A 27,470-nucleotide genomic window follows, 5' to 3' on the forward strand; every position below is an offset into this window, starting at 1 on the left:
TGGACACAGAGTAAAACAGGGGTACCAGACTTTTGTTCTTTAAAAACTTCCAGTTTATCTTTTGCTTCTAGGGGAGAGGGACCTTTTCACACACGTACGTACTGTACTGTCTCCTTCCTTTCCCAAAAGCAATTTCAGCTGGAGCTGTGGTTTGTTTGGACTCAGTGTCCCATACTGTCACGTAGCTGGGCTCTGCCCAGATCAACGGCTGCCACCTCCCAGCCTAAAAGGTGGGTGGAGTGAATCTTGTTTTCACAGTTTGTGAAACATTTCAGGATATAAGGCGCTCGTTAAATTATTGATGTTCGCTCTTGGCCACTAAAGACAAACCTGAACTGCAGCTCTGTAGCTTTTGAAGCTCAGCCCTGCCCTAACAGTGGTTCATAGAATCATAGAATCACAGAATCACCAAGGCTGGAGAACACCTCCAAGATCATCCAGTCCAACCATCCACCTATCACCAATACCTCCCACTAAACCACGTACCTTAGTACAACATCTGAATGTTTCTTGAACACCTCCAGTGACAGTGACTCTACCACCTTTCTAGGCAGCCCATTTCAGTGCCTGACCACTGTTTCAGAGAAATGTTTCCTTATGTCCAACCTGAACCTCCATGGTACAACTTAAGGCCATTCTCTCTAGTCCTATTGCATGGGAGAAGAAGCCAGCTCCCACCTCACCACAGCCTCCCTTTGCGCAGTTGTAAAGAGCAATAAGGTCTACCCCATTCACCTCTTGTGACAGATCTGAACTCACTGCAGGATGGTGCAAGGACCTAGCAGGTGCACAATGGGTGACAGCACGGGTTTCCTTCATAAAATTGCGTACCTGTGAAGGAAATTTAAGTGAGAATAGTTAAGAAAACCCAAAAAGCAAAAGACAACACAGGGGAAAGAGTTGTGCACGTTTGCTTCAGAAAAATGGGCAAAATTAGAGAAGATGTGTTCTTTCCACTTGCTAAAGAATGTTTGCAGACTACGAAAGGATTCTGTGGCTTTATGATTTTGGGGGCACTACAAGCACACTTGACCAGCCCATATTATGTCAGAGATATTCTAGCTTTTAAGTCCCTACAGTGACACACATCCCCTCTGTCCATCATGGGGGCAATGGCCACCCCAGCACCCTCCTTCCTGGGTCAGGCTGCATGCTAATGAGCCCTTCTGGCCCACAGCCTGACAGAGCCATGATTCAGCAGCCAAACAATGTCTGATTGTCCCATTCCAGCAGCAGAGGGACAGTCCCCAGCATGTGGGCTCTGCATGGATGAAAGCTGAGTTCCCAGATTGGAGCTGGAACTGCACTGAGCAGGGGAGGAGGCGGAACTCTACCGATGACGTGCCATGAGTTATGTGGCTCATTCTGCCATTGCACAAGGCAGTGAGGAACACCATGGTGGCATCACATGCCTAGAGAGGAGGGCTGCTGGTGCTTCCTTCTGAGCTAGAGACAGACCTCTACCCCAGTATGTGATGTTTTATCTTGCAGCGGAGCATGACATTTACCAACTGACTTCTGCAGCTAGGAGATGGAGAAATGATCCAGCATCTATCTGAGCTAGCAGAAGGGATTACCTAAACTGGAATTTGGCCAGGATGCTGTCTTTATTTCTGCTAATGTTGCAAAAAAGTATTGCTATAAAAACTTTCTGCAAGATTGCAAACTTGATTTTATAGCCACTGATTTAGAAGGGGGTCTATGCTTACAGCACAGCTTCCTCTGCATGTCGTGGGACATGGCTCATTACTGGCTTATGAAAAGGACTGCCCCTATGAGTCACTGGCAGCCATTTAAATTGATTCTGATTTGGAGACCAGGCCCAGCCTTAGGCTGTTGATAGAAGGTAATGATAATGCATCCAAAGGAACAGCTGGGAGGGGAGGAGTGTGGCAGAGAAACGAAAAACAGACCAGAAGGAATGAATGTGGAAAGGGAATGAGGATGAAGATGGAATGGAGAAAGCATGTGAGGAAATCCCAATATGCTTGAGACAGAGAAGGGCAAGGCTGGAAAAACCAGCTTGGGAGCAAAACTGACCATATGGTGAGTGCCAGTGAGTGGGATAAGAGGGAGGACCATCAGTGGGTGTAAGATACAAAATTCTGGCAGCTTTTCAATGGGGGTAGACTAGATAAAGAGAGGCTGTTCTGGGCACAGACAGCCGGGAATCGTGTTCAGCACCAGCTGCCATCAGTGAAGGAAGATGCTCACAGAACCAACGGTTCTTATCTCAAACTCCTCTTCCAGATTCTCATGAAGGACTGATCCAGCAAGAAAGATGGGGGAATTATGCCCGACTCTTTTCAACCCCTGAAACCAGCTTGGATTTGGAAAGTAGAGACGCCACTGAGTTACTGCATTGCCAGTGATTCGGTTTTTCATCAGCTCGTTGCATTTTTTCATTCTCCCTTTGGTGCCTAATTGATTTTAAAATGAGCTTCATTCTCTGAACGGTTCCAGAGTCTATGGGCGTGAGCAACAGCAGCTTTGTCTCGCTTGAATAAGCTCTCAATACTTAATGTTTCAACATGCTCATGCTAGGGGCACGCAGTACATCAGCTTCCTTTGTTTTGGAAGCCTGTGCAATGGTGCTATGAATCAAAACTTTTCCAGTTTTACAGTCTTCAGCAAGTTCCTGCGTTTAGATTGCGCAGCCTTGTACCAACATCGGGTCTTGGCCTGACGCCTTGGCCAGGAGCTGCAACGGCAGAGAGCTGGCTGACTTCTACGGCAGCACTGTAGCTATTAAAATGTAAGGAAGTTTGATTAAGCATGATCTCAATGCCTTTTTCCTGCAACACCCCTTCTTGCGTTCGCAATGTGTTTGTTAGTGTCTCAAAGCCCTTAGTACAGCAAGATCCAGCAGTCAGAAAGACAAAGAAACGCAGCCCAAAAAAGCAACTCCTTGGCATTTGCCTTTGAAGAAACATAGAGCATGAAAGGATTTTTTCTTGCTTCCTCTTGCCTCGCTTCCCCCAATCTTTGTTATTCCCAGCAACGACTGCCTTTATTTATTTGCCTCTGTTTATTTGCCTCTTCCCCAACCACTGGACAGACAGAGGCTTCGGTGGGGAGCGGTCCAGCCCTGCTGCTAGAGAGGGTGAAACAATGGGACTTTAAGTGGGGTTTCTCCAGGTTCCCAACACAGAACAGTTGCCTCTTTCATGAAGCGCCTGTGGGATGAGCTTGGGATTGCTACACCCAAAGCGTTTCCATGCTGCAGTGGCTCTGCGCAATGAAATGCTGCTGAGAACACTGCCTGCAGCGCCCCGAGCTACTGGGGTGTCCAGTTGTGAGAGCCTCTTTCTTCCAAGCCTGTGCTGTGTTTGCTGTCCACATGCAGTCTGGGAGCAGCTCAAGTCTGGAAAGCGTTTAAGAAAGCATTGACTTTTAAAGGAGAAATGAAAGGGGGAAAAAAAAAAAAGAAGAAGAAAATGGCAGGGGTAATAAAATAGAACCCAATGACTCGATGCAGTGTGGCCAAACTGTTTGTAATAATTTCCTTTAAATTCCTTTGATATAGAAAAAAATTAATTACGAAATCATGAAGCAGGAAGCAGTCATCCTGCCAGCCAGTGACATGTACAGATGGATCAGAGCAATGAGAGAGAGATGCAGAACAGCAGGAGACTTGAGAAAACCTTTTTTAGCTCTCTCTTCTTCTTCCTCTTGTTGTTTAGTATATGCATCCATGTCGTGCTAACATTTCTTGCCCAAAAGGAGCTGCGGGAACCTCCTGCTGTTCCTTGTCTCTCCAATGGCAGCACCAAACCTTCCTGCCATGACGCATCTCATCTGTCTGGGCTTCCTGATGGATTTTGCAGTCCCCAGATGTTTGGATACCCTATTCAACTCCAAGCAGGCTGTGAAACATTAAGTATTTTTAAATACCCAGCCTCATAATTGCTTTGTTTAACTTTGCAGCATTCTGAACTCATATAAGGGAATAATAAAAAGCACCGCTGTTTTCCTTCAAAGGATTTTGCCATTGCCACTTCTCAACTTCTGTGCTCACAACGGCTTTTGCCTTTGCACTAGCAAGGTTATAACATTCCTGTTGGCCGGAATCATGTTTTTCCAATGCTCGTTTTCAGAGCTTTCAGACAGGAGTAAAAAAGGACTGGGGTTACCCGAGTGTTACTAGATCCAAAATACGGGCTCCTGAGATCAATTTCCCTGAAATCTGGAGTGCTGGGCTGCAAGGTTTTTATCTGAGTATGTCTCTAGCTTGGCTCCAAAGGAAGGCAGGGTGAATACTACTGGCTAGGAGCCTACAGAAGCAAAAAATTAGAGGCTTTAATATGTCACTAGCTGAGCGCATAATGGATATTCTTTGGATTTTATGATTAGCTGTTGTGTTTAGTTGGCCAATGCTGCCTTCCTGATGCAATTTATAAAGTAGTCTCAGGTCACGGATAGGCAATCCAGATTCAGAAGTTGGCTGGATTCACTTGAGAATCACTGACTTTTGCAACATTTTCTTTGTGGGTGTTTGTTTTTTTTGTGTGAGCAGGGCAAGCTTGCTGATACATACCTGTGACTTCCACGTTCCAACTCCCTTTCCACTCTGAGTCCATCAAGACATCATCCACCCAAATGTTTGCCTGCATACTGTAAAACCAAGGGGACAGTTATAAACCAGGCTGTGCTGTTAAATCATGGCAATGCGCCCAGCATTTCACTTCAAGGGTAGTGTGTTATGTGATTCATACCACCATCCCATGCTCTCCCCAGAGCCATCCTAAAGCCTGGGATGGCCTGAATACTGTGTGTGTGTGTCTAACTCTGCATGGGACTGAGGGCCCTCTGTGCCTGGAGAACCGACACATTGGCCTGTACCCCACAGCACCTACGTCTGCACTTCTTACATCTGCACTGATGTGTCTCCATGCAGTCTCCTCCTTTCTCTGCCTGGGTGGGCTGGAGGCACAGCTGGCCTGACTGGCGTTCCCTAAGGGCTCAGCTGTCCTCTGATGTAAAGCTATGGGGTAGAAGGGAATGTGCAAGGCTTTGTGTCAAAGCTGGATGGTACAGGGCTGTGCAAGCCAAGGGGCTCAGCTAGGAGTGTGCTGTTTGGCTGCGTGTTGTCCCATGGGCCCTTCCTGGCACATGGCTCTCAGTACCCAGAGTGTCCTTCTAAGTGCTCCAACACCTGGAATCTCTACAGTAGTACCCTAGGAGTAGAAGGGATTCACGTACTGACAGAGAAAGTGTCTTACATCTTGTTCCTGTGGCTCTGAAAATTTTTTATTATTTTTACACCCCCCCCCCCCCCCAGCACTTTAACAGTGTACCTCCATTTCAGTACATTGTCTTTTAGCATTGAGATCCTCTAGAAGCACAGGCAGTGTGGCACCAGGCCAGCTCCTGACCTCAGTGACACCAGTATAAATCTGGGATGCTGCAGCCAACCCGTGTAGAAGTGCTTCAAATCTGCATATACAGCAAGTGTGCCCTGTTGTAAAGGGGTCATGAGTTTGTTTGGCAAAACGGTAAAACAAAAGTGATGTCTACGTGACTTGGGTACATGTCAATCTGTCCTGTGACAAAATGCTTTGGTGGCACCCACACTTACCTCTTTATCACCAGAATGAGACACAGATTAGCTCCAGGAATGTGCAAGGGTTGCACCAGAATGAACCCAGCAGGAGTGAGAAAAAAGAATGAAATTTTATGTGGGTTTGCTAACATCAGGTAACATTATTGTTATTCACTGATGTTGGCATTGAAGATGGTGGTACCATCATCTCCCAAAGAAATAGACTGTGTTGGCCTGAATCTCTTGCAGGACAGAATGCTGAGAAAGCATTGGTGAGATTGGATGTGTATCAGAGGAGCACTCAGGTGGAAAGCCTCAATGACAGTGCCTGGATGGGATGTTCTGGGCACCTGGAGCCGAGATATTGTCTGTTTTGAGAGTGCTTGACTACAGAATGACCTTAAATGAAGCCAAACTGCAGACAAATATGATCTACTTTGAGGCTTGCTGCAAAATTCTACTTTGACCAGGGCCCTTCTCTGCTGTAATCAGAGAAAATGAACTGGTTATAAACTGTGGGAAAAACAACATCATGGCAGAAGGTCCATTGAACCTAGGAGAGATGCAGAGTAGAAGACATAAAGAGCCTGAACTCGTTCCTAAACAAAACCACATCCATAACATGATAGGGACCAACCAGGGAAGTGCAGCAAAGCACTGTCTTCAGACAGAAGCCAAACATGTTATGTCAGAAAGATACAGAGCTCAGAGCTGGCATCTGGCAAAGCAGAGAGAGCAGCACAAATGTCCAGAAGTCCCATAAGGCTCCTCTGTGATGGAGATACTTCACGTGGGCAGGGGAGTGATGCTGAGGTAGTGAAGGTTAAACGTGGATCCTATGATGGGGCAGAGAAATACGGTCTGGGTTTGGTAGCCAACTCACAGCATATCTTTGCTCTCATCTCTCCCATGAGCTGCCCTATGATGCTGTGACAGCACACTCATTTTGTGGGTACTCCTCATGACTGGGCTCTTCATGGGCTAACCCTTAGCTTTGTACAGAATGACATGAACCAGGATGGCTGGCAAGTGCCTGTGTCCCACTCTGGAGTGGCCCCAAGTGCCTGTGTCCCACTCTGGAGTGGCCCCAGCAGGGAATATATGGAGGAGTGAGCATCCATCACTACACCCAAGGAGAGACATGAGCTCCCAGCACGGGTCTCTACCCTCTCAGCATTGGCAGCTGCAGGCTGAGAACAAAGTCTGTGTGTCCCCTTAGTGAGCCAGGGCAGCTGGAGGTGGATTTCTTTTCTGTTGATTTCATGGCAGCGTTGCTGCTTCAGGGCACTGCCGTGGTGTGAGGAACAACATCCCAGAGGAGGCACCCAGCAAATTGCTGAGTGCTCCACAGCTACCCAATGTGCATGCCCAGCATGGGAAGCGGTCAGACCACCCTCGTGGCATCAGCAGAGCCATCATGTTTGCTGACATTTCAAGGGAATGCAGAAGGGAACAAAAGCTGGGAACAGATGCCTTTGATCCAGTTTAGAGCTGCAGCTGGAAGATACGGGGCTGAATCAGAAATGTCGGACCCAAATCCCTTTTTGCAGGGATTCAACTTCAGTTCAGACCCCCAAAGGTAAGGTTTGAGTTTTTCTCCAAGGGAAAAAGTCTACACAGAAAAGCGGGTGCCCCGTGAAACAAAGATCAGAGGTAAAGAAAGGAAACTAATGGTCATTTAGGAGAAGAGGATGGAAAAAGCAAGCAGTTTGGGATTACTGATCTGTGAACAGACAGAACATCACAGCGAATGACATCTCCCAGTGAAATCAACTTCCCTTACCAAACCCAACCAACCTCCATTCCCTGAAATGATCAGAAGCAATGCAATTTCTCCCCATATGGCCTCTGGGTCTCACCATTATTGTGGCATTCAGTTATGAGAGAACCATTCAAGAGGAAAAAAGAAGAGAACTGGAAAGGAGACCAAGCCACAGAGCTTGGATCCCATTCCAGCATTCCCAGCACACACGGGTCCTGCTGTCTGGTCTTTTGGTACAAGACTAACTCTTATAGCAACCAACCCAAAACACCACTTCAGTGACCTGCTTGGCACTCTCTGACCCAAATCTCCTGCTGTGATTTTAGTCTGTGACTCCAGATTCTGGCTGAATGTTTGGGTAAGGAGGGTCCTTCTGATTTGGTAGGAGCCTGGGAAGAGTTGAGCCTCTCCCAGAAAAACACATCTGCGTGAGGTTTTCAGCTTGACCTTCGGGGTCAGTGGTTCTGATAAACCAGTTGAAAGCCACGTGTGCTTTATATCAGCTTCTGAACTTTCAGGGGTGAGTACCTATTTATTCAGAATTTGGATGCAAGAAATCTGGCTGTGCTTTTGTTACAGTGATGGTGTCAAAACTGCAAGCTCTATCCTTAGCTCTTCCACTAACTCACTGCATGACCTCAGGCTGCCGGCTCATTTCTGTTTCTCATTTCTTGCACCTATGGGATGAGAATGATACTTCTCCTGTGTGAATTTGTGGCTCCTTGCCGAGGGGTTGGATTTTTGCTGTTGGAAGTGAAGAGGGTTCTGTAAGGCCATGCTGGGGCTTTATCCTCACAATGGGGGGACGTGAGATACAAATAAGATTTCAAATGTGGGTTTGTTGTAACCTGAGGGCTGAAAAGCAAACCCTAGGACACTTGCCTTCTTTTTTTCTTCTTTGCTGACAGGAAGCACACACAATAGTCTGGACTTTGGCTTGCAAAAGAGAACGATGCTGTCATCCTTGTAACTGTGCAGAGAACAGCAGATGCCAGCCAGCCTCTGTGGCTACCACTTGATATCCATTAGAGCTGGCTCCTGTCTTGCACTGCATTCCACTCCATTATTGAGATATTACCTTCATCCCTAAAATCAGCATTAAAACATAGAAACTCCCCATAAATAAAAGTTGTCCCAAAGGTGATAGTACATGGGAAATAATGATGCTGAAGTACTTCACCTTCTGGAAACAACATCTCTGGATGGTTCTTTGGTTGAAAAATTGAACCAAATCCCTTCATTCCAGTGAAACATTTTGATTCTGTGAAATACACTTTTTCCCACTGGAAAATCATTCTGCTGGACGATTTTCAAGTAGCCTTTCTTCCCGCATGCTGCAGTATCCAATTCAAACTCCAGCTGCTGGCCGTGGTCGTCTCTTCTTGTAGCAAGCGCTGGCACTCTACACTTTCCTTTACAATTACCACAGTGTGCTCTTCCAGAAGATCTTGCCGGGGCTTAGGAAGCATTACCTGATAACAACATGGGAAGGACAGTGGGATTATTTTGTCTTTGCTGCAGAGGCCCGTGCAGGACCATTCCCTTCAGAGCATCTCTTGCCTGATCCTGAATATCCAGGCAGCGTAGCTCACGCCCCTTCCCTGGAGGAGGCAATTCTGCAGGCATGATTCTATGTCTCGCTCCTAGGCTGATTTTCCTACTGCTCAACCTACATTTCCCCTCATCATTTCATTCCGTCACTCCCAGTTACAGCCCCTTGATCATCTGGAATGGGCCCTTTCCCTCCACGATGTTTATACCCTCTGCAGACTGCTATTGTGCGTTCACTTCTCTCCTCCTAATTCGGGCCAGCTGTGCCTATTTACCACCGTCACTTTGTTCTTCCCTGCGAGTCAGTCCCTGTAGATCATTAGTCTCTGTTCCTTTTCTCTTCCTCCTCCCCATATGCAATGTGGTATCCTGTTTTCCTTGTAACTGTAGCCATGCACAGGGCTAAAAGATTCAAGGATTTTTCCATTAATAATCCCCACACCCTTTTCCTGGTCAGTACATTGCTTAAGAGTGATTGAGGTAACTCATTCACAAACAGCAAGCTGTACCGAGAGAGAACATGAAGGGAAAATGTGAGCTTGCTGGGATCCCGGGCTGTGCTCCTTCCTTGGAGCAAGACTTTGCTCACGGAGCAGACTTGGAAGCAGAATGCAATCTTGCGGTGTGCTTGGTGTCCTCAGTGCTTGTGGGGTTTATCTCCTCTGGGATTTAGCTGCATGGGGCTGGGCTCCAAGTGTCCAGCAACTGCTGCCCCAGCCAGCTTCTGCCACAAGAATGTAGGTGGGTTTTATGCCTTTGCATCTTGCCCTCTCACCAACAGATTTTGCAACTGCACCTTGAGTAAGAAGCCCCACTTCGATCTCTTGCAACTCTGTTGGTTCTGCCAGGCTTGGGGCCTGTTGCATAAAGCTGGAGTCATTTTGTCAGCCTCTGTGGCAATTTACAACCAGTGGCTGGAAGAGTAACCCTTTATTTAGAAGGTGGCTGGGTAAAAAACAGGAAAGGAAGGAGAAAAACAAGTTACAACAGTGAATTTCATTGAAATATATATCAAACATCCCCAGAGGACCATGTCTTAAAGGGTCTCGGTCCTGTTTTGGTTATTGCTAAGCACTGGGATCCCACAGTAAACCCTCTTCTCACTTCCCCTCTTTTGGCAGTACTTTCAGGTTCAGCGTAGAAAATGCAGGGGGACCTATTTCCCTGGTCATTCCCTAGCTAGGGGAAACCTCAGTTTGCAGAGGAATGTGTCCTAATGTAAGCCAGCTCCTCACCCAGTGCCGGAGGCTGTGGCAGCCGTGCAGCTGAAATACTCCGGAGGGCAGGAAATGCCATTGCGAGGGCTGGCTCTGCTGCCTGCCTGCACTGCGGTGAAGCAAACAGGCGTTTCCAGACTGCTTCATGCACAGTGCAGAGCCTCCTATCACCCTGGGTGTGTTCATAGCCTGAGTGAGTTGCAATTGGTGCAGTATGTGCTTCACAGACCCAGTCCTAAGGGTGATATAAATGCACATGCAAGGGCTCTTCTGCACCTGCATTCTTCCCCATGCAAGCCATGGTACCGAGACGGCAGGTTCAGCATGCTCAGGCACTCCTTGTCATCTTAGCCACCTCGTCCTTCTTAACTCTTGGTGTGATGTGGGGAAAGCCCATCAGCTTCTCTTGGTGGAACTAAGGCAAACTTTAAATGCAGTGGTCCAGGGGGGATCCAAAAAGGTGTTGGGTCATGCTCTCCCTCTCCTCCCTAGGCATGCAATGGCAATGTGCCAAGCTAAAGGGCTTCGGTCTGGTGTAACCCATGTTCTGCAATCACCATCAGCTTCTCTGCTGTTGACGAAACAGCTCTGGCAGCAGCAGAGGTTCCTCCATTTAGAAGAATAAAATCGAAGGCCGTGGTCTAGCATAAAGGTCTTGGCATCTCCCGCAGCTTATGACAGCGCTGCTGAAGCATGGAGGCCGTGACTATAGCTTTTTCTTTTGTGAACCTGCGTTCCTTAGCAGTGGGAAATCGGCAGCTGTAATTAGTCTCTGATGTTCTCTGCTAAGAAGTGATTTCTTCGGTACTCATAAATACCGGCATCTCTGAGACACAGCTCTATTGCTTTGACCTCTTCTCCTCCTACTCCTCCTCATGGAGATGGGCTCCAGATATGTCTTGATGTCAAACATCCCCCCCTCTGCTCCTCCTCTTTACATCCCTACTTTTGTTTTTATTCTCAGCCTCAGTGGAGGAAAATGGCTCCTGCCGGTCTTGGTGGAAAAGGATACATGTGCGGGCAGGAAGGCCATTTGCTCTGGGAGGAAGAGGGGCCTGACATCAACAGGAAGAGCGTCCAGGCGAGAGAGGCCTTGAAAACAATGTCAGCCTGGGGTCCAGGGCTCAGTGGCAGGAAATGAAGGCACGCTGGTGTTTGCAGTGCAGAGGAAATGATAAGCGCTACCTGGTCTGACTTGGAGCAGAGATTAGCGTGGTGAAAAAAAAAAGAAAAAAAATTGAGGAAAAAAAAAGGAAAAAAAAAAAAAAGAAAAAAAAGATTGTTTTTCTTCACACTGGTTCGGAGCCTGTCCTTTGCCAAATGGAAAACAAAATAAAGAGCAAAATATGGAATGTATCAGGAATCCGTTGGGGGGCTTGGGAACTGAGGAGAGCAGTTGTGAAGTGATGAGATTTACTGCTTTGGTAACAGCTGGATATTGCCTTTTTTTTTTCTTTCCTTTTTTTTTTTTTTCCCCCATTGTTAGCACTGAAAATGACCCTCAGCTCGATAACTATTGCCATGCCTATTTATTGAAAGATGGAGGGAGAGGGAGGCTACGTCCCAAATGGAAATAATGGGGTTTTTTTTTGTGTTCAGGAAGAAAGTCATGGGGACAGTTCTTCCCACAGAAGGGCCCATAGCACCCTATAGATAGATACTTCTGACTTGTCCCTGCCAGATGAGGCAGTCTTTTTGGGGAATGAGAAGGCAGCTTTATGCTGGGAGAGTTAATTCAGCTTAATTTCTTTCCCCTTCTCATTAGGAGCTGTAAAAGCCATAGCATGCCTTCTTTCATCATTTTTCCTCTGACGGCACGTTTTTGGTTTTGAAACCTTCCCCCCTCTGCCCTGCAGCTCAGCTTGGGAGAAACCAGGCCTTGTGGTTAGGCTGCATCTCATCAGTGCTGACTCCTGGAGTGGAGGCAGCCACAAGGAGCATGGCAGGAATACTTTTCTTCTAAACCATCCTGCCCAGCATTAGCCTCTGGAAGTCTTGGAGGCTGTGTGACACCATCTGCAAATGATGCTCTGCCTCCTGTGCTGCCCTTGGTGAATCTTGTGGAGGTCAAAGAGCCCTCTTGCAACACAAGATCTGCCCCGAGGCTGGCAGATGGTGCGGTGCTGTTTTCCCTGCTGCCTCTGCAAGAAGCCCTGAAGGTAAAGCATCACATACAGATGTTGGGGCCAGGCTGCTTAGCAAAGTCCTTTAGGGCTTTTTACTCTCCATGACGGATGGAAAGTAAAATATGATCCCTGAGATTAAGGCTGTAAGACATACCTTGGAGGGCTGCAGCTTCCAGAGGTGGAAAGGTACAGCCAAAATGTCCTCTTTCTCATGGGCTACTCTTCTTAACTAAGCTGCTGAGTGAAACCAACTCACTGAGACACCCCAATGCAGAAATACATGCACACATGAGGAATTAATCCCCAAACAAACTGCTTTCCTTGTCTAAGAGCAAGTACTTAGCTCAGAGATTTCTTCAGCATACAGTAACAATATGCAGGGCAAGGCTAAATGAACTTTGTCTGGAATGGGAGAGCACGGAAAATGTCTGTGGCAGTGGCTTACTCTGGCTAGCTGAGCACACTGCAACAAATAAGGGAAGCAGCCCATAGTGAGGCATGTCCCAGACCTATGACATCAGCCTAGCAAGGCTTTTGTGGCTTTTGACTTGGTAAACACCATCTGTAGGCCTTTGGATTTCAATGGAGAACTTATTAAGTTCACTAAGAAGAATTTCCTGGCAATATATAGGAAATCTCTCTCACATATATGTATATGCATACGTGAATCTATTTGTATGTATATGTTAAATATGTATATATACACACACACAAATATATATGCACGCACCCATACATTTACACCAACATGTTGATACACATGTAGATAGACAAGTATTTATATATATGGGTATGTGTGTCTGACCAATCAGTTCTTCTGGCAGAATTTTCTGCATCCCTCTTGAACACAGTGACCAAGTCCTCTGACTGTGGCAATCATATGCCTTGGGCAGAGTTACTTAGGATGGATAGAACAGCAGGTCATTTCACCAGACAAGCATCAGTGATCCAAATCACTCACAGCTTAATCCATTTGAAATAAGGACTAACTTGTCTTCATTCTCATCTGAACAGGGCTGGGAGGAGCATTTAGAGGTGACCTCTCACTGCCAGAAGCAATTTCTACTCTCCATTCTGTGTTGAATGTCACACCGTCATTTTATGTTTGTAAAAAGCTGCTAAAAATGCTCCATCAGTCCTACACTTAGTTTTCTAGGATTTGAATACCAAGGTAAAAAGTAAGAGTTGGATGTCGAGTTTTTTTCTTCTTGTGGAAATCGCAGCTGAATTCAATGGGATTTTTTGTATTGAGTGAGGCTCCTTGGGTCAGGCCCAGCCAGCCTTGCAATGAAAACACTCAGTCTAAATATATGCTTCTGCAACTGTGCAAAGATGGAATGAATTTCATAACGCTTGGCTTTAAACTATAATGTCTGATCATTGTTAGTGTCTTCACACGTTTGTTTTCAATCACACTGACATCATAAAGCTTTATTTACTTTTTTGGAAAGTCTGTTTTAATTTGCCTTTCACTTCTCATTGGCAGCCTTTAAGGGTTTGTTATTTAGGCTCCTCATCTGTCTGTCTGTGATATATAATGATTCTCAACAATTTCTCCTGCTCTTTGCCCTAAGTTGTTGACTATCTGTAAAACAGCCCATTTGGAGTAACCACTAGAAATTGCTGTATCCGATCTTCACCAGGAGAGCCCTAGAGGCAAGATCAGTGAGGAGCCTGAGTGAAAGAGCATTGCTGCATAATCTAGTGTCAGTCTGCATCAGCCCATCAGTGTGATAGAGGGCAAAATGAGAAGGAAAGAAAAACATAGCATCGTATATAAATAGGTGCTGTGAGATTCAGACGGGCAGGTTTTCATCCAGATGAAAGCTTCATCCAGGACCTGCTTCTCAGTGGCTTTGTGCTTTGCAAACAACAGTGACCTGGGCTCTCAGAGGGGAGACTGGTTGCTGTCTTCTTTTAAAACACCTGATCTCACTGGCAGTGCCATTCTGCATTAGCTGACACCCCTGGACGTGTGCTTTAAGGCTGGTGAATGTCTGTCCTGTACGCATGTAACCGACTTACTGCGCAGAAAACATGGAAAGGGAACCACAAGTGTTGATGGGCCTCCAGCCTACCCCTGAGTGCTCAAAGCGACAGCAGTGATTTGCTGGGAATGAACAGCAGGGAGAACTGCAGATTGCCTGGCACAATAAAATCTAACTCAGAAAGGATTAAGGAACAAGCTAACACAGAGCCAGACATGGAATATATGAATTGATCCCTTTGGATTCTCCAGGTTCTGGGTCTTAAGTATCTTTTGTAAGAATCCCCAAGCATCAGTTGAATTGTTTCTATGCTCTTCACAGCCAAGAAATAGTTACAATAGTGTACAATTGCTTCTAGCATCATTTTGGTGCTGTAAGAAGCTGAGCAAGTCAGCATCAGCTTGCAGACTCGAGTAGAATATGGATACTGTGGACTGTTTATCTGACTTGCTGTTAAAGCCCTTCTAAATGAATGCATTCAGGTTAAAAGCTGTCGAGAGGAGGAAAAAAAACTTATGAAATCCATAAATTTTCTTCTCTTTGTTACCAGCAGCAAAGTAGATTAGCATGGCTTACATAGATGTCTGTGCTTGAGAGTCAGAAAAATAGAATGCAGTGTGACAGCTGTGGTCCATAAACTTGTTTATTGATTTGAATGAAAGGCAGTCAGTGAGCACTCAAGAGACTGGAGCCTTGAGCACTGTCCATCCATTCTTTTTGGCATTCTTTTCTTGCAAGCTGCTTCTTCTGGCTCCCCTGAGCTGCAGCATCGGTACTGCCCCGCTCGCTCCTGCATCCCCTCAGCCTCTGACACAGCCTTATAATTTGGTATTGTGCTCAGTATGTGTCATCAGAAATGGGGTTAATGGCAGACACTCTGCCTCACAGCCCACTCGTTCTCATGGTACCAGAATTAAGTACCCCACTTACCTGCGTTGAACAAAACTGCGTACAATACCAATCCCAATCTGCTGTTGGCATATGAATGGTAGCTGAGACCGTGCACAGCTCACTGACCCATGCTGCAAAATCTAAGCCACAAAGTTATAAAAGCTAGGAGTGGAGATATCCTGTTTGGTTATCTGGTCTTTTTTTTTGTTGTTTTCTTTTTTTCAGGAAACCCACAGCAGGATGTTTCCCTAACAAAACTATTCTTGTATTTAGTACAATCTCTTCTCAAAAGTGCCTGCACAACAGAATTTACTGGCTATGTCGAGATACGAGCTGCATTTCAGAGGGGTATGGTGACTGCTGGGGTTGAGAGTCAGGATTGAATGTTTGCTTATGCAGTGCTTTCTCTGAGGTTTTCCTTGGTCTGCTGGCCAGGTCTGCTGTGATCTCTTCCATTTCTGCCCATGTCCCACCCCAGCCACGGAGGTGGCTGGCTCATAGATTCTGACAGTCCCATGTTTTGTATATCTGAGCCCATTCAGGATGGAGCTGCCATTGCAAGGAGTTGTGCTGACCTTCAGGACACTGCAGAGATGTTTCCCACAGAAACAGAGGGAAAAATAATACAAAGAGTGTGACTTACACAGTGATTCAGTAGTGCTGTCCATGCAGACAGGGTCACCTCAGCACCAGCTATTCACACCCTTTTTTAACTGTGTTTATGGCAGTGAGTGGAGAAGAGAGAAGGAAAGCTCCATCAAGATGATTTGGTTTTTAAGCTTGTTTGGTCTTGTTTAGTGACTTCATGCTGTTCAAACATAGGTGTGCATGTGTGTGCTCAGGGTGGTTCTGGAAGCTTGGTGCTTGCAGCCAAAGTAAACGCTGGCAGTTGATGATGAGACCATTTTATTTTTACTTCTTTATGTAAAATGAATTTATTGCTGGGGAAAAGTATGCACAGACAACCCAGAGAATGAAGTTCTCTGTTTGTCCTGGTAGGCAGAGCACAGTTTCCACATCCCCAGTTATGCCAATGCACCTTACCCTCTGGGCAAAGGAAGTTCTCTGCAGTCCCTTCCATCCCTGACTGCTGCTGACCAGGGCATTGTGGAATGCAGAGGAGAAGATGCCTGCAGGCAAGGCAGGATTCATTCCTAGCTTCCACGGGTTGGCACCGTGAACTCGGAGGCAATTTGGAACCTCAAGCTCATTGCCACTTACACAATGCTGTTCCTTTCTTATGATTAAGTGGCTGAGTTAATGCATTGGTGTGTTCTAAAATGTGTACTGTTCTGTTATGTTTGTGCACACAAAGAAACACTGACTGACAGACTGAAACACTTCCTTTCAAGAGGGAAACACCTCCTAGTTCAGTACTTTAAGTTGAAACAAGAAACTGTTCAGATCTTCATTGTCTCACATATGGACATGATGTGATAGGAAGTGTGCATTACTGTTAAGAGCAACGGATGTAAACGTTAAAAAATACTGAAAAATATTAGAATACTTAAAAAAAATTAAAAACCAAAACGATGAAATAAAAATGCCAACAACTTTTTTTATGGCACAGGATTTGTTCTTTGGGGAAATCTTTGAAAAATACTGTTTCTTGCAACTCAAACCCCAAAAGTTGTATCTTACAAGTGAATGAAATGAAACGTCTGTATTTATTCCTCCAGTTCCTTGAACTAAAATTAAAATAGAACTAAACTCCCTCCATGTAGCATAGACAAAGCGCTAAGGAGAATCCGAATAGCTGTCAGTAGTTTTTATCCATGGCAGGAGACTTCAGAGAGAGTAACAAAAGGAGAAAGTTAAAAGTGAAGCCTGCTGCTATTCAGTCCAGTTTTGTACAGTGTGCTCTGGACAAGGTGACCCAGTCCAGGTTAGCTAAGTATAAGCACAGTCTCATTGGATGGCATCCACATTGACAAGTTTGTGTGGCTAACTAAACAATCTCCTCCCTAGGGTCCTTCTGTACTGCATAGAGACTGAGTTTATTCTAGAAGACATCACTAAAGAACACAGGCAGTTGTTTGCATCTCTTGCTGGATTAGTATCTTTCTTGCCTTTTGCTGGCTTTGTAAGATGGGGCAACTCTCTCCTAGTGATCCTCTTAGGGCTGATAGGTGATTTAACCAAGTACCCGCTGAAAGGTCGTGTTGGTTTTGATCCTAGAAGATCAGCCCTGTGACAGATTAAGTCTTTGTCAGACAGAAAGAGATCTCCTTGCTCACTGATGGGAAGCTTTGCTGAGTGCTATGCCATGGCTCGGAAAGAACAGGAGAAGGGAGAGAGCTCTCATTCCACGCTAGGATGTGAGACGCTTAGTGCACATCGCTTGTGCTGGAAGCCTATGGGGACAGGAGAGGGAGAAGTACCAACCAGGCTTGGTAGGAGTGGCAGACAAGTAATGAAGCTGGCATGAGCTGTGGTCATGGAAAAGACCCTGCTGAAGAGAAGTGTCTGTATATGCTAAGTTTGGAGGTAATATCTAGTGAGAGTAGAATGAGTTACTGTGACTGCCCTTCTGGTTTATTTTTGTCTAGGGGAAGAGAAGTATTGTCTTTTGTGTGCAGCATGTTTATAACTCAATTTCCCTTCTGACTGATGCTTTGCTCCACACTCTCCTCTCCTCTTCCATCTGGTTTCTATTGTAGTTTTAAATGAGGACAGTTTGGCTGTCTGGCAGAACAAGCGGGGTCTGTGTGACACCAGCTGCCTCTTCCAACTTCTAAGCTTCCAGCACAGTTTTAATTATAGAAGCGTCAAGATTGGAGACCATCCCCCCTCCCTTTCAGTGCCTGCACGCACACACAGCTCCTGCTACAAATCCCCATCCCCATCTGATCTTCCTTCAGGAGACGCCCACAGCTCTGGGACTGTGTCTCTCTGCATCTACGGTTGGTAGCCAGATCCAAAATGATCCAAATATCTCAAAGATGTCTGGAAGTGGGGATAGACAGCCACTCTGACCCCATGTCCCTCAAGTGCACTAAAGACCCAGCTTTGTAGGAGATCAAAGCTGCTCAGGAATGAGCTGCAGGTTCTGCTCAAAGAAAACACTTATTGTGCCAGTTTCATACAAGTGCTGCATTTAGGGACTTGCTTTGCTGGAATCTGATGCAGTCCTTTCACCTGCAAGGATATGAGGTCAAAGCCTTTAATTTCTGGTTGCAAGTGAAATATGCCCTATGTGGGATTTTATTGACATCACGAAACCACCACACATTTTGGCATAACCAGCTGTTTCTCTTCATAAAAGTCAAAGACCTGGTATGGCAGGAAGTCATGTATGTGAGTGAAGGGCAATGGCAGAAACACAGGAGAAGCCCAGGGCTGGAAAAGAAGGGCAGGTTGCAGGGCTAGAGATACTGACAGAGGTTGGTGCACACTGTCCACCTGGAGTCTCTAAGGTCATCTCTACTGTGGAGTCTTCACTCACTTTCAACAATGAATTTTATATGTTTGCTGTAGATTATTCTCCTTATGCCTGTTTTTATCTTACCAGTCCACAACAGATGGAGCTGGTCTTCTTTGGTCTACGTATGAGAGGTTTGCTTATGTGCCTGAGGCCTTCTGACCTAATTTATCTCCCAAAAAACTTAAACCTCAGCAAAAAAAACCTGTGATTCAATAGGTCTCACTTGTGAGAGGTCAGATTAGATGCAATAAACATCAGTGTATGCATTTTTATTCAGCGCACTTGTTCTTAACACTGGGGTTTTAAGCAGGGTCTAACAAAAGGCACTGTTGGTATGGACTATATCCATGTGGCAATGATATGTTTGTCTACTTGAAAGGCTGTTTAATTGTCTAACAGACTTTGTCACGTAGCTTTCCAACTCAAATAGGATTTCTGTTCAATTAAGTCTTCTTTTTCCAGATGGCATGGAGTGGTTCACCTGTTCTTCTACCCCAATGGAACTGAAGGGAAAAGGATCAGCCTAGCTTTCATTTTACTGCTTACTTCACATTAGTTCCCCTCAAAGATACCCCACCCAAGAAGGCAATCCTAATATGCCACGTACACATAACTTCTTCCACAAAGACAGTGCAGACTAACCAGACAAAACTGAAGGAGTGAGGTCATTGGCTTTTCCTTCTCTTTATTTCTAGCATGCTCATCATCATATGATATAAGTTCTCTGTTACAGTTACAGATAACCAAGACTTATTTTGGGAAAGGAAGATCCTCTTTTTTTGATGTGTCACTTGGGTTTTTCTTAGCAAGACATGTAAGAAATGTTATACTCTTGGTTTGCTCTGTATTCTTCCACATTACCCTGTTATCTGAGGAGCTGGGTGCTGGAGGCACTGCAAAGAATGTTTTTCATGTTCCCTGGGGAAGGCACTGGTGTGAAAAAGTACAAGACTTCCTGGTGAAAAGCTTTTGCCCTGTAACTTCACCAGTGTCCCATGAATGCTGTTGTTGTTGCAGTAGGGTAAGGCCCCTGCCAGAGGCTCAGCTGCTAGTTAGCCTGAACCCAGCAACGTGAAGCTCTTAAAGCTTCAAAAGCTCTTCAAAGCTCTTAAAACAACACAAGGACTTTAGGTGTGATCCAACATGGCTATTTTGCTAGCATAATGAAACCATGCTCAAAACCAAAACAAAACAAAACCAAAACCTACCCTGTCAATGCTCTGTCACTCTGAACGGACTTCTTTGGTCTCTTTTGAGAGAATTAGCCTGTTCGGATCACTCAGATTTCCAAGTAATCATAGACACTTTGTTTGTCCCTCCATCTGGGTTGGCCATGCTAAGGGACACACAAGAAGGACCTCTTTATCTCCTTCAGTGAGAGCTGAGAGGCAGAACAGTAATGCTTCCCTGACTCTGGGCTCAGCAATAGCCTGGGAGCCCTCCTCAGCAAAGCCTGCAGCCCAGTCTGAGTGGTAGTGCAAGCTCATGCTTCTGAGAAACCACGAGCTGCCTCTGGCCTCAGTGGCACCTTGGAGAAAAACAGCAATATGCCAGCCTTTTGTTTTCCAGGCTGTCCTTGTGGTGCTGTCTTTGGATCCTGTGTGATGAAGCGTGTGCTAATATGTCATTATGGCCCTGAACTTGAGCAAGAAAGATCAGGGAAGGTCCAGCCAGAGGCATTATCTCTGTGGTGTCACAAAGATGCAGTAATTGCTATGCCTGGTTTTCCAGTAAAACGTGTGGCTTAGCCTGTTTTCTTCCGTGCAGCTTTCTGAATGCGCAGTGCAGCAGAGTCAGCATTACAGCAAGGAACTTCAACTTTTGCATTTACTGGCTTCTGTGCTTATGGCTGCGTGAAGCACTGCGTTAAATACACAGTAGTTTCTAGCACCTAATAAGGAAGGACTCTCTTACTGTTATTGTTATAGCTGGGGTTGTTATAGTACTGGGGACAGGGAGGCTTGGTCTGACCAAGAGAATGGGGGGTTCCTGTGCCTATATAATGGGAAAAAATAAACATGAGCTTTGGATCCAGGTCTGGATGTAAATGTTGTGCCTCAGATTCCTCTCAGCGTGAAGGCTGTTAAGTCCTTGGCTGGTAATGTTGATGGAGTACTTCTGAAGCCAATGTCAGAATTTGCCAGTGTGCAGATCTAGTCAATATTTGAACTTTATACCCCCTCTGTGGGAGTTTATGAGCACTAAACCATGGGTATGTAGGCTTATATGGAAGTGTGAACGCTTCTCTGAGTTTTATCCAAGCCAATCAGTCCTTTTGGCTTGATTCAGCAAGGCTGGAGCTCTATCCTGGGGAGGGGGAACGTTCCTGGGACCTCATGCTTTACCTCATGCTTTCAATTAGAGTGAAATTGCCTCTTTTTCTGGAAAGGAAAAAAAAAAAAAAAAAAAAAGAAAAGAAATAAAGAAAGAGAGAGAGAGAGAAGGAGAAAGAGAAGCCCTACCTTTCTTCCCACAGTGTTTCTATGACTTCAGGCTCAATAATTGTCTCATGTCAGCATGACATGGCAGAAGAACTGCGTGTCCTCACTCCACAAATTAGCCACGGATATTCTGTGGGGTTTATCTTCCATCTGCCCTCTATTTCTGCTGTTATTGGACTGTTCTCTGAGTCTGCCAAGAGCCTCTGCGATGTGTTTGATGGAACTGTCTCATCTGCAGTGACTTATGAAGGCCCTCAGTGTGTATTCACTATGGGATCACAGAATAATAGGGGCTGGAAGGGACCACTGAAGATCATCCAGTCCAATCCCCTGCTAAAGCAGGTTACCTACAACAGAAAAGCATCCAGACATCACTGTAATATCTCTGGAGAAGGAGATTCCACAACCTTTCTGGGCAGCTTGTTCCAGTGCTGGGCACCACTGAGAAAAGCCTGGCCTCATCCTCTTTACACACACCTTTTAGATATTTGTAAGTATTGATAAGATCTGCTCAGAGTCTCCTGCTTTCTTTTCCTCTCCTAGTCCCTTATGTGCTGAAGAGCTGTGCGGAGTTCATTGAGACTCATGGCATCGTGGATGGGATCTATCGCCTCTCAGGAGTGACATCCAACATTCAAAAGCTGAGGTAAGGTCAATTGGTCTGAATGCCAGAGGGATTCAGTGACATTGCTCTGCATCTTTGTGTTTTTAGTTCCCCGGGCACATACTGGGGTCAACAGAGCTCTGCACTGGTGCAGAAGGGAAATGGCGTCAAAAGTTGGTAACAGGGAAACACAGCATTGCAGGGATATAATACATGACAAAGAAAAACGCCTCCCCTTACATCTGTTAATGGAAAAGGCCTGGAGGGTCTCAGCACAAATGCTGAGTTGTTCTCTCTCACTTTAAAACAAAGCAATCTCTTTGTATCAGATTGGAGGCCCCTCATGGAACCCTGCTAGGGAAACCAGAGACTAGTCAAAGTCTTGGGGCCTGATCTCTGGGCCAGGCAGTGGAAAATAGAGACGTCTTTGCTTTTCAGCATGCTTTGTCTTCTAGCTGTGAAAAAATTATGCGGAGTGGAGTTCCGACATGGTACAGCGCTTACTCATCCACACTGCTGCCTCCATGTTGTTTCAGACAAGAGTTTGTTTCTGACCAATGCCCGGACCTGACACGGGAAGTTTACCTCCAGGACATCCACTGTGTGGGGTCACTCTGTAAGCTGTACTTCAGGGAGCTGCCCAACCCTCTGCTCACTTATGAGCTCTACAAGAAATTCACGGTGAGACCCCTTTCTGCCCTCATTCCTAACCAGCAGTATGGACATGCCGCAGGTTCCCTTGTGACAGCTGTTTGGGTTTCAACTCCAATGATCTGGTTTCTGCTGCGTGCATCTGAATAAACACCTCTCAGTGCTCTTCCCTTCTCATATTGTGCTGTCTCTCTTTCTCTGTCCTTGCTTCTTTCCCCCACTGCGTGTTTATTTTCCTCATTTTCTCTGTAGTTTCCTTTCTTTTGTTCGTTATTTTTTTCCCCACCGCATTTCTTCCCTGGTGTTACTCTTTCTTCCCACCGTGCATCTCCTCCCAGAACTCCTAATTCTTTTTCTTCTCCTCATTACTGTCCATCACTGGAAGCCTCTTGGGTCACCTAGGGCTTGTGATCATAATTACAAGGAAGTGATTTCTTCTTCCCTGTCCCTCCCACAGTCCCTGACACCTGAACAAACGGATTGCTCAACCCACATGTAATGTACCAACTTTTTCTGCATCTGTAGCATTTCCTCAGAGTCTGTCAGAGAGCAAATGATAACACAGGTTATGCCAGCTATGACATATCAAATCCGTCACGCTCTTGTCGTAAATACAAACAGCAGAGGGAAGTGGCAGCTGGCCAAACAGAAATCTCCGACCTTGTTTAAAGGGACTGTAATTCAAAGAGTAGTAAGTCAAACAGCCATAGATTATACATGGATACAGTAGGAGCGGACTGCAGGGAGCTAAAAAATTAGAGCATGAAACCTGAATTTTTAAGAGAGTTGGCTGATTTTGATGACAGACAATATTTTATTAAAAGGTGGCACAGCAGGCTATACTTATCATTAAGGTTACCTGGTTCTAACCCTTCTAAATCCATTTTCGGTTGTTTGTGACACCAACAAATATAAATCCAGTCATTCAGGCTGAAATCATCCACACCAGAGGTGTGAATTTTCAGCTACAAGCATTCGCCATCATCTTCAAACAACTGCTGCGGGGGGATGGGAAGGATTGTTTTTTCAGTGTTAGAAACATCCGTCCTTTGTTAAGAATTTCTATCATCCTACTCTTTCCTATTTTCTGGGCGGTGGAAGGGACAAACACTGCCAAAAATGTCGGATGTTGGAAAGAAGACATTTTGTTGACAAAATCATGTTTAAGCAACTTTAGCTTCAAGTGCTGCTGTCTGCATTTTCTCTACCCTAAGTCAAGCACTTGCAAACAGCAAGCACTGCACAGGAGGCACCCAGAGAGACCCACAGGGTCCACACAAGAAGATATTCTTTAAAGACTCCTTGTGCAAAGGGGCTTTCTGTAGGTTAGGGAAGCCAGGTAGATGCTAGGTGCTGTAACTGAGCTGAGGAACACCAATGCTAGCCTTGCTATGCTGCTTGATAGAGAATAGTGCTAGGTGTCCTGCTATTTTGATGCCGATTTTTAAGTAAGACTTGGCTGTGTTTTGAGGTGGCAGATAGGAAAAACTAAGTCAGAGCAGATCTGAAAAACTGTTCAATACTCTCAGGATATTAGAGATCCTTAGCATATAAGAGAGGCTCTCCAAAATGGAGACAGCAAGAATGAATAGGACCTTGAAAATACAGAGTATTACTCACTCATTCATAGTAAATGATAAGCCTCGTTCTTGCTGGAGTTATTTGGCTAGTAGTCTTTCTGGCTATCATTGCTGATTTATGAAAGAAAAGCGCTATAAAGGAAACATGAAGATTTAGATGGAAACCTTTTTTTTCGGAAAGAATGTTTGCTGAAAAACACGGTTTTGAGCTGATGACTTGCAGGTTTTGGTTAGACACATTTCGTAAATAGTTCTACTCAAAAACAAAAGGGAAAACACTTCTGTAACTATCCAAATGTTTTGTGTTTGTTTTTTTTTTTACAAGCACTTTCTAAAGGAAATGTTTCAACATGAAATCAACACATCCAGCTCCCAAATAAAGCGTTATTTCAGAAAAGGGGTTAAACAGCCTCAAATTGAAATGGAAGTTTTCTTTCACTGGATTATGGATTCATACTGGAGTATAATGCTTGATCAGCATTGAACAATTGTTTGTTAAAATCTCATGCCAGCTCCCCCAAATGTTATCACTTTGAATTGACCTAAAAGTGATATATTTTTTTTGTTAAACTCTGGCTTCTTAGTTTGTCCGCTCCACCACAAGATCCATTATTCACATAATTCTACTCAGTACAGATTTATAATGGGTAACCCAGCTGACAGGAAACACAGTCAGATACAGGGAGGAAAGAAAGAAAAAAGACCAAATCCCCAAGGAGCAGAAAAACCGCTATCGGAGCGTGCATGTGCGTGGGATGTCTGAACAGCGAATGATGGCAGCTGTGCCTAAGCAGAAGAACGCTGGTAGGAGTAAAGGATGCATGCTAATCCCAGCCTGTCTGACTCACTTGGAGCTGTCTCTGAGACGGGACAGGCTCCACTTTGAGTCACCGGTGTGATTCAGACATTTACAGCTAAGGAAAGTCAAATTCCTTAATGACTAGAGAGGGTTTGGCCTTTTGGTCATCAGTCACAGATGCAGCATCACAGTCATGACCTCAGTGGCTACCAACCTTTGCAGAACAGTGCCTTCTCACACTCATCAGTTTGCCATCTCGTGTTCTGGTGATTGGCACTTGTATTATGGGATAGATAAGTTGGCTCTACTCGACTTGTTCCAACCTGTGCATAGAGACTGATGATCCCTCATGACAAATCAGCTGTAGGAAGCCAAACTTGCCTTTTGTCACTGATTGCTTGTTAATCAGGGCTTGTGAACTGTGTATTCTAGAAAAACCAATGTAGTAACAAAAAAAAAATCCTAGATTTGTAGTTGTTTTAGATACCTTCTGCCATTCTTAGAGTGCTCTTTAACTGCTTGAAAGATGAAAGCATAGAAGACATGAATTAATGCCAGGATTAAAGGGAACATAATAAATGGAGTTATTGGTTCTTCCTTGAATTCTTTGTTCCGCTGTTCTAATCCTGAGCTTGGAGAGGGCCTTGGATTTCAAAGGCACAACCAATACGGGTGAGAAATGTGGCCTGGAAGTCTGAATGGCTCACAAACTCATAAGGTCTGATATTCATATTCTGCCTAAGCATTAGATCTTTGAGACCTGGAAGTTAAATGTAGGGATTAAAATCAACACAAGGGGAAAAAACACTTTGTAGAGTCCAGTTGAAATTTAATGTTTTAGATGCACCAGCTAAAGTTTATATTCCTTGAAGCAAAGATTATGGGAGTGCTTGCAGTTAGGTTTTCTGGGGTTATGGTAATAAGTTTTTTCTTCTTTCATTTCTTACTCTTTGAAGTGAAAGGTCTGCCCCTTAACATTCTGATGATCCTCAGAGGGATCTTTCACTCAGTCCCTCCTCCATTCCAAGGCATTGTATCACCAGAATAATAATAAAAACAGGAGGAAAGTTAGCATCACTTTCTCAAATTTCAGAATAGTCTTGTTTCCTGCTTGTAGTTGGAAATGAAGCTCATAGCCAGATCTTTTCAGTTCAGAAGGGCTTGTCCTTTGAAGTTCAGGTATTTTGCAATTGCAGGTAACCTGACACATGGCTACTGTGGATCGCTTTCCTAGGCAGAGATGTGATTCATGCCATGTACGTGTGCAGCTGCCTGTGGGGACATGGCAGGTCATGGAAGAGTTGTACTAGTGATGGCAGCATGGTGACACAGCCCATCTGTGGCACTGAAAGGTTTGATTACCAGCCACCTAGAGATGTTGATGTTTGGATATTTATGTGAGTGTGGGCCTTGCAACTAGGATAAGTATTTGGCCCTCTGTTGTAGAAAAGGGTAAATTCTAGCACAAAGAGTTAAACTATCTTTAATTTAGGTAAAAGAAGTGCATCACCATCTCATGTACACCAAGCTTGTGAATACATGCATTTTTCTTTGCTGTGACACCAGTGAGAAAACTAAAGCTATAGGGCACAGATCTGAATTCCAAGTCATAGGGAGTAAAACACATTCCTGTTCATCTCTGACCTTGAAACTAGCAAGATTTGACTTGGTTGCACATAAGAAATGGTCTGCAGGGAAACAGACGGTGACCTGAATAGGGATAAGTTAGCATGGATGTTGTTGTGGCAAGGACAAGAAGATACTTCTGCAGTTGTGCCTGATAATTTCAGGTTCACGACGTTAAGGCAAAACTTCTGCTGGCAGCATAGCTCCCTACATCTTTCTCAATTCAATCCAACCCCCAGTGGCAGCAGGGCAGGCAAGGGGTTCCCAGACAGTCACGCATTGTTTGAAGTTGCTGGTGATTTGCCCTCCCCAAGTACAAAAACTGAGAAGTAGTAGCTGAAGAGATGGATACCAGTGCAGTATACTCCTAGGAATGCAGACAGAAATTATCATGTCTCTTCAGGCTTTTGTTCCATAGACACTTGATCACGCCCAAGTTGTATAACCTTCATTCCAACTAATCCAGTCTAACCTTGAGTATAAGAATACATTAACTTACCTGGACTGTGATTTTACTTCTCTCATCATAAAAGATGCAAACTCACACAGACTCCTTCTAGCTGTCTTTAAATGTCAGGTGAAAAATTGCTTATTTTTATGAATATAGAACATGCACATCCAAGCTGTTTTCATAACACAGGACCTGAAAGACCTATTATTTTTCAACACAGTTTTGGGTAAGAGGGATTCATTATTTTTCATTTTTCATTATTTTCACTTCTCTCTTTCCCTTCAATTCTACTTCACCCATCAATACACAAGTATAAAGAGATAAGAAACATCTTAATTGAAGCTCCCAGTTCTCAAACCCCATCTCTGCTCAAAACATTGACCACCCTGTCCCAAGGTGTGGGGAAGGCGTACCAAGACCTGAAATAACAGCACAGCAGATTTCTGCTGTGCTGGGAACACAAAGCAGTTGTCTCCTACCAATAGCTCTGCAAGGTAACAAGAGAGCATTCCCTCAGAGACAGGCTGTCTCATGTGACACTCCTTGCCCCTCTTCCTTTTCCCCTGAGCACACTGACAGGGTGAACTATTTCCTTTTATCTCCACAGGAAGCAGTATCACGCTTCCCCGAGGATGAGCAGTTGGCACGGATACAAAATGTCATCCGGGAGCTACCACCATCACATTACAGGTGGGAACATATCCACCAGGGCTCTGAGGAACAAGATGGTGGCCCTTGGCATTAGGGAATATTGATTGAAACAGCAACAGAGTTAATTTCCTGACGTTAATTCCCAACAGCTGACTCACTGTTTCCA

The 27,470-nt window shown here is 45.0% G+C and overlaps 1 protein-coding gene across 1 annotated transcript in view; it reads left to right on the forward strand.

The window, feature by feature from the left end:
- ARHGAP31 (Rho GTPase activating protein 31) overlaps nt 1–27,470 on the forward strand; it is a 55,787-nt gene that overhangs the window by 11,020 nt on the left and 17,297 nt on the right. Inside the window, exons 2-4 of the mRNA XM_072361519.1 lie at nt 21,486–21,588; nt 22,083–22,227; nt 27,261–27,343. Of these exons, the coding sequence (XP_072217620.1) occupies nt 21,486–21,588; nt 22,083–22,227; nt 27,261–27,343 (331 nt within the window). The remainder of the gene's footprint in view (nt 1–21,485; nt 21,589–22,082; nt 22,228–27,260; nt 27,344–27,470) is intronic.

This window comes from Excalfactoria chinensis, chromosome 1, assembly GCF_039878825.1.
Source record: "Excalfactoria chinensis isolate bCotChi1 chromosome 1, bCotChi1.hap2, whole genome shotgun sequence".
NCBI classification, from domain to species: domain Eukaryota; kingdom Metazoa; phylum Chordata; class Aves; order Galliformes; family Phasianidae; genus Excalfactoria; species Excalfactoria chinensis.